The sequence below is a fragment of the Bidens hawaiensis genome, unplaced genomic scaffold, assembly GCF_021521415.1.
Source record: "Bidens hawaiensis isolate Kalapana, Puna unplaced genomic scaffold, B.hawaiensis_p1.1 tig00000296_1, whole genome shotgun sequence".
NCBI lineage: Eukaryota > Viridiplantae > Streptophyta > Magnoliopsida > Asterales > Asteraceae > Bidens > Bidens hawaiensis.
Window position 1 is genome coordinate 3,028,558 of NW_027491024.1, and position 12,715 is coordinate 3,041,272.

General features: G+C 33.8%; 2 protein-coding genes across 2 annotated transcripts; one reads left to right on the forward strand and one right to left on the reverse strand.

Moving 5' to 3' along the window:
- Window positions 1-1,537: 1,537 nt before the first annotated feature.
- LOC143620612 (alpha/beta hydrolase domain-containing protein VTE7-like) lies at window positions 1,538-7,742 on the forward strand. The gene is made up of 10 exons (XM_077092272.1): window positions 1,538-1,664; window positions 2,435-2,529; window positions 2,710-2,807; window positions 3,049-3,098; window positions 3,166-3,261; window positions 3,386-3,475; window positions 3,550-3,642; window positions 3,730-3,825; window positions 7,404-7,469; window positions 7,563-7,742. The coding sequence occupies exons 1-10, from the start codon at window positions 1,545-1,547 to the stop codon at window positions 7,740-7,742; spliced, it is 984 nt and encodes a 327-aa protein (XP_076948387.1). The 5' UTR covers window positions 1,538-1,544.
- A 744-nt stretch (window positions 7,743-8,486) lies between these two features.
- Window positions 8,487-11,143, reverse strand: LOC143620622 (uncharacterized). The gene is made up of 4 exons (XM_077092278.1): window positions 10,950-11,143; window positions 9,815-10,057; window positions 9,717-9,741; window positions 8,487-8,922 (listed from the first exon to the last, which is right to left on the reverse strand). The coding sequence occupies exons 1-4, from the start codon at window positions 11,008-11,010 to the stop codon at window positions 8,586-8,588; spliced, it is 666 nt and encodes a 221-aa protein (XP_076948393.1). The 5' UTR covers window positions 11,011-11,143; the 3' UTR covers window positions 8,487-8,585.
- Between the last annotated feature and the right edge of the window lie 1,572 nt (window positions 11,144-12,715).

Here is a 12,715-nt window from a genome sequence, read left to right on the forward strand (position 1 = left end):
CCCTCGCTACCCCTCAACTTTCGCCCGCTAGTGTAAAATTATATTTTTTCGGTCGATTTTTACCTTTCGTTACCCATGAAAATATATAGTCCTACCCCTCGTCAACATCGGAACTATATGGAACTGTATCAAATAAATTTTTTTTTTCAGATTTACAAAATAGTTGTAGGTTATCTAATGGAAAAGTGTTGTGAAGAAGATAAAGGGTAATGTTATAATAATGCAATTAAGCTAACTAGATGTCTATGGTCTAGGCCTATTGTTATCAATGTTAGTATTTATTTTCCTTTTCAAATACTTATTTGTTTTCTTAAATATAAAGAATAATACTAAACAATAATCGGGATAATAATTTATAATTTAACATAAGTATTTTTATTTACATGCCTTCCCTTTTTTAGTTGTTTATATTTTATTCTTTTATTTAACTTAGTTAAAAAAATGTTTGGATTTTAAGTTTCGACATTCTTCTATTATTTTTGTTTACTTACATCATTAATCTAATAAACCAAAAGAATGTCATTACTAATCATCATTTTAACTTGAAGTTTTGAATACGGTTTTGGATAGGTAAATTCAAAAACTTGGAAATAGATTTAGTAAGGTCTCAACTAGTTTGTTAAAAATATGATTTAAATCCTTGTGATTCTTTTTTTAAGTTTGACATATCCAAGATGGTTGCATTTTTTGATATGTTTCCGAATGATTTTAGTCATGAAGAAAGATGGTGTATTTCGGGTGAACTTATGACATTTTATCACACTTCAAATGAAGATGATAAATTTGTAAAATTTGGTGAATGTGTAACATTGCTATTGTAATGGTGGAAACCGGAAAGCACGTCACTTTTCCTTTGGTTTATCGAATATTAAAGCTAACGTTGGTTTTACCAGCTGCAACCGCAATCGTTGAAAGATGTTTTTCTAAAATAAAGCTTATCAAGACAGATTTGTGCAATCGAATGGGTAGTGAGTATTTGAACAATACGTTAGTTTGTGAGATCGAAAGATAAACTTTTGATAAATTAAAATAAGATGATGTAGTCGCTCAATTTCAAGCATTTAAAAACCAAAGAGGGGAAACATATACCCCACGTGCTTAATTTATTTATTATCGTGTTTCTATTTTTGTTTCGTTTACATTATATGATATACGATAAAAAAAATTAAATGTTACCCCTAAGATTTTAGTCTAGATCCGCCATTGTCCGATACTAACTTGAACCAATTATTTACTTTAGGGTCACTTCTCAAGTCTCATCTTTACTATTAATCGGGTGTGGGTTCAGGTCAGGTAAATCCTACTTGACCACTCTTAAAATTCAAGAGTGGTGTTAGCCTTTAAATTAATAAGTTAAACATGGAACTTCTGAGTGGGTATAATCCTAATGTCGTTCACGTGCTAAAATGTATGACGTGTTTCATATGTGATAAGTTCTAGTGTCATCCGTTTCTTTTAAACATTTTTAACATTCTTTTTGTTTCAAATTTTAACGTGTCGCAGCGCGTAAATTGACGCTCCAAATGTGTGTCACCACTACTACCATGATATTCAGAGTATCGGCGGAGGTTAATTTCCCTTCTTTTCTGCCTAAACAAGTGGAGAAAGTTAAAGACCCATTTGCCCGAAAATTAGCTTCAAGGATTCAGAGGCTGCCCGTTGAGGTATTCATTCCTACGGGTGCAACTGAAAACGACCCGAGCCTTATATGCGAAGCTCGTTTAGGCTTGTCGTATTTTTATGTTTTACCTATTCGGACTTTAATGTGTTAATTTCACACTACACATCCAAGCTCGAGCCAAACTTTGGCTCGTTTAAGATACTACAGGAGCTTTCGAACAGAGTTTTAGGCTTGTTTAAGGTTTTTCTATAAATATATAAAAATAACAAAAATGTATATAAATTAATTAATAAATAATAAACTAGTCGAGATCGAGCTTGAAAAAACTCAATTGCCGAGATCAAGCTTTAGAGAAGGGGCTCGAGCCCTCGTCATCTAACTATTATTATTATTGTTGTTGTTATTTATTTATTTACTTTTGGGTCTGAAATTTTGTACTTAAGCTAATGTACTATTTATGAATACTTCAAGATTAAATCAACCCTGTTATAAATTAGGAAGTTTGAAACAGTCTGATAGAACAAAATAGGAAACCAGTCTCTAGAGACTAGACAGCTAAATAATCATAACATCACAATGTGCTTGCTACATGGATGGTTGCTTTTGGGATCAAAACAAACTTTAATACAGTTTGCTAAACATTTTATTCATAGTACGTTCATGTTTATTTAGTGTTTCCTAAACCTGAAGTGTGGTACTGTGGTTTACTAAAGTCAAATTGGATATAATCTTTTATCACTTTGGTTAGTCTAAATTATATTAAAAAGGAACAGATATAGATTTATATTGAGTTTCTGTTGATGTTTTTCACAGCTTAGCATCTCAAACAATTGCATTATGAGTAGCTGCGTGAAGCTATTGATACAAAATACGACCAATCCACTTGTTCTACTTCACGGGTTTGACAGGTACACGCATCTAACGACTCTAAATTTGTTCAGTTTAACTTACCAAGAATGTAAAAATTTTGGTAAAATACTCATGCTAGCTAAACGCGTTACCCCTTTGTCATTTTAGGCATTATATTAAACGCGTTATGTCAAAAGTTTCACTTTCAATAACATGGTCAGTTGACTATTAATTTGCAGCTCTTGTTTAGAATGGAGATACACACTTCCACTTCTTGAGCAGGCTGGCTTTGAGACTTGGGCAATTGATATTCTCGGATGGGGTTTCTCAAACTTAGGTTGTTTTTGTTAATATATATTTTCCATCTTTATATACCGGTTTATAGTGGAAGATTCTAATAAGATTCACAAATAGGTGAGAACCTATATGTTAATTCACATGTGAATTAACATGTGATTGTGTAATTCTTGTCATGGTTCTCGCCTTTTTTGTTGATTCTCATTTGAACATACCCCTGGGTTTATATATTAGTTTTTTGGTTAATCGCTTTTCTTGTTATATTTTTTTGACTACATCAGAAAATCTTCCTCTATGTAACGTAGAGTCCAAACGCGATCACCTATTTCAGGTAAATTCGTCTTTTACTAGTCATGAGTTCTCCCCAATTAGTTTTTAATACACCTTTTTTCATTTAGTTTTGGAAGACCTATATTGGAAGGCCTATGTTGCTAGTCGGGCCGAGTCTTGGAGCAGCAGTTGCAATCGACTTTGCAATCAATCATCCCGAAGCAGTAAGTACAAACTAATTCTTTTACAAATATGATAAACTATAGGTGGCAAAATATGAAACAGTGTTGGGTTCGGCTCAAGTTGACCCGTAACACGTAATTCTTATTTGTTTGGATGTTTTTATAGGTTGATAAGCTGATTTTGATTGATGCAAGCGTTTATGCAAAAGGCACGGGAAGCCTCTCGAGTTTACCTAAGTTTGTAGCATATGCCGGTGTGAGTATATGTCAGTATGTGATGCAGTTTGTTTATTATTGATGATTAAAACATTTGTTTACCATTTTGACCAGGTAGCTTTGTTAAAGAGCCTCCCATTGCGTATTTATGCTACTAATATCGCGTTTAATTCTCTTGGACTTGATACATGCTTAGATTGGACACGTGTAAGTTCTTAATATTTCTTTCGCGATTTGTACAATTTCCAAATGTTTTTTAAATTATTTTATTTTTATAAATTTTAAAGGTTTTAGATTGGACGTTTACATTGTCTATTACCTTGGTGGGAAGACGCGACCGTTGACTTTATGAACAGCGGGGGATATAATGTCACTGCCCAGATTCCTCAGGTTATTCTTGTGTTTATATATATATATATATATATATATATACAGGGCCGTCTCTGAGAATTCGTAAAAAAACTAGGGCCTAGGACATGAAAAGAAAAGGGCCCTAAAATACGAACTCAAACTCTTATATAATTTAAACAAATATGATAATAAGTTAATAATAAACAAAACAAAAATTCCTTTTAGCAAGTTAATCTAACTTGTCTTCTATATTTTTTTTTATCTAACTATAGCTGTCAAACATCAATAATAGGGTAATCTTTTATAATTCTTCATCGCCCGCTCTTTGTTGCAGTGGTGAAACTAATAAATTCTAATTAAAGGGTCTAAATAAAACTTTATTTTTGGACATAAGTGTTTGTCAGTAGCTTTTTTAACGAAATGTCATTTATACGTGAGAATACTTTACGCCTTTATATAATATTACTTTAGTTGGTGTTTATAGGATACGATAAATAATATTATAGTTTTTTTTATAAAATTATAGAGTTAAGTGCCATTTTAGTACCTGTGGTTTGTTCAGTTACGCAACTTTAGTACGATTTTGGAATTTTTTGCAAATGACTACCTCAGTTTTCTAAAACTTGCGAATTTAGTACATTTTCTTAACCCCGTCTATTTTTATCCGTTAAGTCAGGGGTAATTTGGTAACTTCACTATTTTCTTTATTTTTTTCTTTACTTTTATTCAAATTCTTCATTTACATCTTTGTAATCTTAAATCCCTAAATCTCCAAGTTTGTTGGTATGTTGGAAATGTGTTAATTGTTAGGCATTTTGATTGTTGGGTCATCCTAAAATTGGTTGTTGAAGAACATCAATGGCTGCAAAGCTTTTGAATTCATTAACAAATGGTCACTCTGATATACAAAAGCAGTACCCTTCATGTCTTCTGTACACATCCCCCCAAACCCACGCAACACATCAATAGTTTTCCCCGGAGGTGTGAACGACTATAAAAACTCCGACGATGTCCAGTGGCATCAATCGGCGGCTGGTGACAACTACCACAGCTCCGGCGAAGTCGGTGAACGAAAGAGATTACCGCGCCAGGACCCTGCTGAGGAAATCGAATTCTAGGCGAAGGATACCGGTGGCGGCGCTTTCCGCCTAGCGCTGACAGTTCAGGGTTGTGGCGACGATACCAGGGCCTGGCCATATCAAAAGGTGAACCCGGTGACTGTTTAGGCAACATAAAAGAGTGGATTAAAAGTTCGATCTATATTCCGACCACCAAGAAGTATATTCTGATGAGTGTCATATTTATCCGGCAATCCTCGATTTGACGACGAACAAGAATACAACGATGATAGCCAACACCGATCATCCTTTGATGATTTCTATACCCGATATCAACTGACCAAGCTCTGATCGAGTGAGGTTTTCCGACGAGCTAGGAACATTCTGGCGCTAAGCGGATTTTGGTGACGGTTTTTTTTGGAGATTTAGGGATTTAAGATTATGAAGATGTAAATGGAGAATTTGATTAAAAGAAAAGAAAAAAATAAAAAAATAGTGAAGTTACCAAATTACCTCTGACTTAACAGATAAAAATAGACGGGTTTAGAAAAAAGTATTAAATTCGCAAGTTTTAGAAAACTAAGGTAGTCATTTGCAAAAAATTCCAAAATTGTACTAAAGCTGCGTACCTAAACAAACCACATGTACTAAAATAGCACTTAACTCAAAATTATATTTAGAAGCTAAATGATGGATAAATAAATACTTTAAGTTAATTTATTTTAACGGTATAAAAGGTTAGTAAGATGCAAAAGGTTACAATCTATTAACAAAAAAAGGAAAAATAAATAAACAAATATTAAAGTTTGTCACTTGTTAATTAATATAACATATCTTCGAAATTCCCGCCGTTCAAATATTAAACCAAATAAAATATTATAGGAGAGGCTGTACTTTAATTTTAGGTCGTCCTCTTCATTTTTCCATGAACCATACTACCGCCGCCGCCTCTACCGTCCTCGTTCTCACCGGAAAATTTTCAGAAAATCAAAATCCGTTCACTCTCTCATCTTACTAATCAATAAGCGAACTCTATGAACCAAAAATACATGTATATATAAAATCTTTTTGAAGAAAACCATGGGGCCTTTTTAAGGGATGGGCCTGGGGCCTGAGCCCTCCCTGCCCTCCCCTGTGGCCGGCCCTGATTATATATATATATAGCATAGGGTTAAGTTATTCTACAAAAGGTAACAGAAATGAGAAGTGTGATAAGCCATAAATAATTGACATGTGTCAAATGGGGGACCAAAGGAAAAAGGGTATAGAGGTAATTGTACACATTCTCTCTCTTCAGATGCAAGGCACATGTTAATACCCCCATCAGTTTAGAACGTTTATAACTTTTTCGTATGATATATTTTTTTAAAAAAAATTCATTATAATAACAAGTTTTTTTTTATCTTTAATATGAGTATGATTTTTGTTATATAAAAATTTAAAACAAAAATCACATCATTGTGTCTTTTCGCACACCATTGTGTCTTTTCGCTTATCATTGTGTCTTTTTTCGTCATTATGTCTTTTGGCACACCATTGTGTCTTTTCGCTTATCATTGTGTCTTTTTTCGTCATTGTGTCTTTTCGCACACCATTGTGTCTTTTAACTCATCAATATGTTCTTTTTTAAATTCTAATAACACCGTTGTGTAATAATAATATGTAAAAATAATGATAAAATAACAACAAATTATCTAATACATAAAACACAATGATTAATACATGTTACACAATAACTTGAAACGTAAAACACAATGGTGATACGTATAACACAATGACCTAAAACGTAAGACACAATGGTGAATACATATAACACAATGACCTAAAACGTAAGACACAATGGTGAATATATATAACACAATGACTTGAAACGTAAAACACAATGGAAACAACACATTACACAATGACTTGAACGTAATATACAATGAACGCAATATTATTTTTCTCAAATTAAATGAATTTGTCATATGTCAATCCGAATAAAAGACAATGAACGTATTACACAATGACTAAAAGTTAATGATGAACAAAACGACACAATGACGTAATCTTTGTTTTAATTTTTGTCTTTAATATGAGTACCAATTGAAAAATATAATAATCAAAATCTATAATACAATTCATATGAAAACTCAACTAAAAGACACAATGAACAACACAAAAACACAATTAAAAAAGCCCATTAATTTTTTTTATGTTTATATAACAATATGATACTCATATTAAAGATAAAAAACGCTTATTATTATGGAGAATTTTTTTTTTAAAAAAATAATGTCGTATAAAAAAGTTATTGACATTTTAAAATGATGGGGGAATTGACATGTGCCTTGCATGTGGAGAGAGAAAGTCAACAAAGGTAGGTAATTACCTTCATGCCCTTTCCATCAATTTTTATTTATTAAATAAATCTCAATAATTCAAATCTAAGATCAATGGACTAGATTTCTTCTCACCCTCTCATTTTTGTTGTCATTTGTATTTTAACTTTACCCATATAGCATAACCCAATTTGACGCATTTATAAGTAAATCTGATAATAATATGACGACACACTAGGTTCTGAAGAGAACACTCATAATATGGGGCGAAGATGATCAAGTAATCAACTGTACACTAGCTGCGGTTGGTACATTTATAATTTTATATCATAATAATCATTACTCTCATTTTCGTATGATGAAGTTAAATAACCGGCTACCATCAAATATCATGCAGCGATTACATAGTGAGCTTCCGAATGCAACAATTCAGCAAATACCAAAATGCGGTCATATACCACACGTTGAAAAACCAGATGCTGTCGCGAAAGTCATCAAGGATTTTGTGGAGACCCGGGATAATCTTCCATTATTTTCGAAGCAGGAAGAGAATGCCGTTGTTAATCAAACTGAATAATGATGATTTAATCATAGTGTTGATTCATTTTTTGGAACATGTTAATAATTATTGTATGATCTTAGTAATTCTTCTGGTACTGTCCAGATTCTTACAATTTTTTAATTCTTCTTTATGCAAAATATCATAAATTCAGTGTCCACTATTTTCATTTTCAAACGGTATGGATTAAAGGTTCAAACGTGCCAGGCTACTCGCGAGCTACTCAAGATCGGATCGAAGAAAAACTCGAAACGAGCCAAGCTTTTTCAAGCCTAAGCCTAAAATAAAGCTAGCATAGTTACCAAACCCGTGCCATAGCCTTGTATGGGTAGCTTGTTTAGGTTTATCATTTAGTTATTAAATCCGAGCTATAGCCTTGTATGGGAAGCTTGTTTTGGCTTATCGATCCTCAAGTACTTTTAAGTTTTACCTTTCTAGACTTCTATAATTTCGCACTACACAACTAAGCTTGAGCCGAGTTTATGCTTGTTTTAAGGTTTTTTCACAAAATACATAAAAGTAATTAGAAACGTATAAACTAGTTAATAAATAACATATGAGTTGAGCCCGGGTTTGAAAAAATAACTCACGAGTCGTGCTTGAAATGAACCGAGCTCAAGCCTAGTCGAACTTAGGCACGACTCGCTTACACCCCTAACATAGAGGTACCCACCTTTTATTATGTAAGTGGTTGTACCTAGCTAATATACATTACAATTTCATAACATACCTTTATTATATTGAAACATAAATAACACATCTTTAAGCTCATACTAAAATTGAATTCATAGAATACAGCAAACAATTTATAGCCTACTTTACAACACGAATATCTCATCCAGATGTTATACATAACCCTATTTAGATAAGCCTGAACCAACTAAAGCCCAAAACTAAAAGGCTTGCAGGTGTCAGAAGGTTTGTCATTCCGTGAATGGATATCGAACCACTACTGTCATAGCCATTTGTTCCTATTGGCCCGGGCCCAATCGGTGTGATCTCACCTGTCCCTATTCCGGTTCCCGTACCAGTCCCTGGAGTTCCAGTCCCAGGAGTTCCAGTTCCAGTTCCAATTCCTGAAGGCGGGGTCCCAAATCCGGTTCCTGGAGGCGGGGTTCCAACTCCGGTTCCAGTTCCAGTTCCAGGAGGCGGGGTCCCAACTCCAGTTCCGGTTCCGGGTGGTGATGGACTTGAAGTGCTGCAATGTTAGAATCCAAAGAATGTGAATATTCAGTCGTCATTTAAATTCCGATTTTTGGTCTAGTTTGAACCCAAAACCAATACCTACCGACCCATGAGCATCCCTAACGGCAAACATGCTCATATGACCACTTAATTAGACTGACAAAACCGTAATCCTCTTATGGTAGTAAAAAGATATTAATTCATCATAATAATTATTGAAATACCAGTTTCATGTCAAGAGGCAGGTTTTTGGGATCAAAAACAATTTGTAATGCATAACGTACAAGTAATTAAAGCAAATCTCTGCATTTCATCATTTTGGCCAAGTAAAAACTATTTATTAACACAATAAGACTGCCCGTTGTGGAGAAAGGATAACGGCGCTATGGTAGTCGTCCTCCCATGGCGCTGTTAAACCACAACACTCTACTAATCATGATGGCGCCCAACACTCTTTTCCCCTCGAGCGCCATTTTTATGGCGACGCTATCCCTCTTGATGGATGGGGCCCACTTCAAACTCACCAATCATATTCAAACACACACTCACACATTTATTTACTTTTTAACTTTTTTTTCCTTTTATTTTAAATATTGATTAAACAAAGTTAACCCACAACGCGCTAGTTAAGATAAAACCACACCGTCGACATGGCGGTGACGTCGCGTGATAGCTAGTTCTTGCTAGTTATCCCACAACACACAACCTCACAATAAAAATCAGATCTTGACACAACTTTCAATAAATAACACGCATCATAAACTGAGAAAACAGACAACATCCAATTATGATGGAAAGTGATCATACCTTGAAAAACAAGCAGAATTTACACCTGTAAACACATAGAAATGAGAAAAAAAACTATAAAAAGAATCTTGAAGAGGGGTAAAATGGTAAATTCATACCAGTAGGTAGTGCTTGGACAACACTAGCGGTGCCTGAGAAATCACAGCTCCCTTGCACTTGACCCTTCTTTTGGAAATAACTATTGACAGCAAAGGTGCAATGATCTTTTACAGTGTTAGGGTTGAAACAAGCCCCATTTTGAGAGATTTGACTACAGTCAGCACCATTTCCACAAGCATAATCTATGTTCTTTTGAAGCACCGAGTCACTCATTGCAGTGTTGCATACACAATAAGCAGCATCTGTTTTTAATCAAACAAAATCATATCACTACAAAAACATCCTAAACAGGACAGCTAATTCACAAAAGGCAAAATCAAAGCATTGTAATGATACTTTTGGTTTTCGTAGCTTTTAAGGCCTTGGAGCTACTTCAAGGCCCGATTATAACCAAGTAAGCACATTTAAAAATTTATTTGTTTAAACCCAACAAAAACCCTTTTACTTAAGGCCCAAATTTTTTAACGATCCTCGGAAACGGGCCTGAGCTACTTAGTCATGTTCAACGAGTCATGAATAATAGGGTCTATGAATGTAATTTAAAAAAAACCTCATTAGCCATTCAAAAAGGGCTAGTGGTGAAATTTGTTGCCCGTTTGTGTTGTATTTCAATGTAAACTTTATTCTTATCATACAAATTATATTATATTGCCCACCTACCTGCTATGTTGATGTAATATCTATGTTTTATTCTTATCATACAAATTATATTATATTGTGTATTAAAATTATATCCGTGCTAAACTATTTACATATCGTACCCCACAAGTCACATTTAGTTACACATATAACCCAACATCTTTTTAATATGATAACGCTCAAATTCCATGAGTTACACAACATTTTTAATATAGCAACCCTCGGGTTCCATTAAGTTACACAAACAACCACCTAAGTTTTGAATATGGTAAGCCGAATTTGTAATACAGTACCAAAACCATACCGCCACTTCCGGTAAGTTTTTCTTTCACTTTACAGGGGACAAACGACTAGTTTTAAGATTTAAAAAAAAAGGTTAAAAGAACAAAAGGCAAAAGAAAGAATCTAACAATATATGAGTTCGTTGCAACTGTGTTTTTTCAGTATGAATAGTGAGGAAATGAAAACGAAGGGTTAAAATGGAAAGTAGCTTACTTGAATAACCAACGAGAGCTAACAGAAGCAGGATAGAAAGAAGCTGGAGACAAGGAGGCATGATTGAAGATGATGATAGTAGTAGACAAATTGGTGAAGCAAGTGCTTGCTTTACAAAAGAAAGATAGTGAAATATTATTATGAATATATTAAAAATGTGAAGGGAGATAATAAGGGGACAAATGTACGGGAATGAATGAGGCTTCTAGAGACGATGATATCCACGGTGGCGGTGGCGGTGGCGGTGGCCGGGCTTATTTATACTATGACAAATTAACACGGGTTTATTATATTCACACCTATACTTATTCTTATTATTTTTCTTATAAAAAGAAAAAGAAATCTCACACCGGTATGTTAGATCCTTCATTTATTGAGTATGAAATGAAATTAGTCTCGATCCAGAGACTCTCTTTATAAAAAAAATCTATTATTTATGAAAAAACCTTCTGGCCCAATGTAGGATCCTTAATTTTCTTTTTGTCATAAATGGGAGTTGCACCCAAGACCACTTTAAATAAGGTATTTGGATTTGTCTCACTTCGTTCAATTGGGTTACGGATCATTGACAGTTATTATTTAAATAGAGGTATTTTCACGCATATAACCATGTTTTGAGTATAGAAAATTGATTAACAACACAATGAACGGCTAATCGTTAGTTATTGGCCAGTTCGATTAAGTTTGGTAAATTCTCAAACATATTATCAAATTATTTTTTTATTTTATTTATGTTGAAAACAGTTCGGTATGGTGTTTGAAATTAGCTACTAAAGTTTCAAAGCTGGAATATGCGGGTTTCAAGCTTCATCATTGTGTTCCAAGCTTAGTTATAGACAGCTGACGCATGAATTTAAATGTTTGAAGATGAAAATTTATGCATAAAAGATGGAAAAAAATGGTATAAAATTTGGAAAAACACAAACATACAATATTCAGTTCGAGTCCGGTAAGTCGGTTAATGAATACACATTAATCGTAACCGTAATCGAATGGTCGGTTTATCAAATTTACTTAACCATAACTGATCGATTTTTTCGGTGTGATTAATTTCAGTTTTTTTGTTCGTTAACAAGTTGATTTTCAGTTATGGTTCGGTTTTGTGCTACTTGAATTTGGTTAGGTTTAGGTTTCGGTCTCGACTGAAAAACCTTCAAAGCGGATCAAATAAAAACCGAGCCAACGAACACTCATAGAGTCATAGATGAGTCAACAAACAACTTGAAGTATATAATCTTGATTTCACATATGAGCTAGGTTTAATATGAACAACTAAGAAATATAATGGGTGAATCGAATAAAGAGTTTAAAGATAAAAGTAGATAAATATGAATACATTAAATGGTTAATTGTTTGAGTTAGATATAATATATAAAGGTTTTTTTTATTATGTGTATGAATATTGTTTCGATCAAAAATTGGTAAAGCAACTTTTGATCAAATTAGTGCGTGAGGTGGAGTGCTTGTTGATAATAAGATCGAACACAATGATATGATTACGAGGGAAAAACCCTTGATCACAATAATCTTACGTCGGTCAAGAATTAACAATGTAATCTTTGGTCGAATTGCTTCGGTCAAAGATTAAGAACGTAATTTTTGGTCAGATTCGTATATGATTACGGTAATCTCCGGCACAAAAAAACCCCCAGACGGTGAAAACTAACACCGTCGACTTTATTAATATCGAAAATAGGTGATTACAAGTTGTGGAGCTGATAAGTGATCGAATGCTAAGTGTTACAGAGTATGCTAGTAGCTAGGTA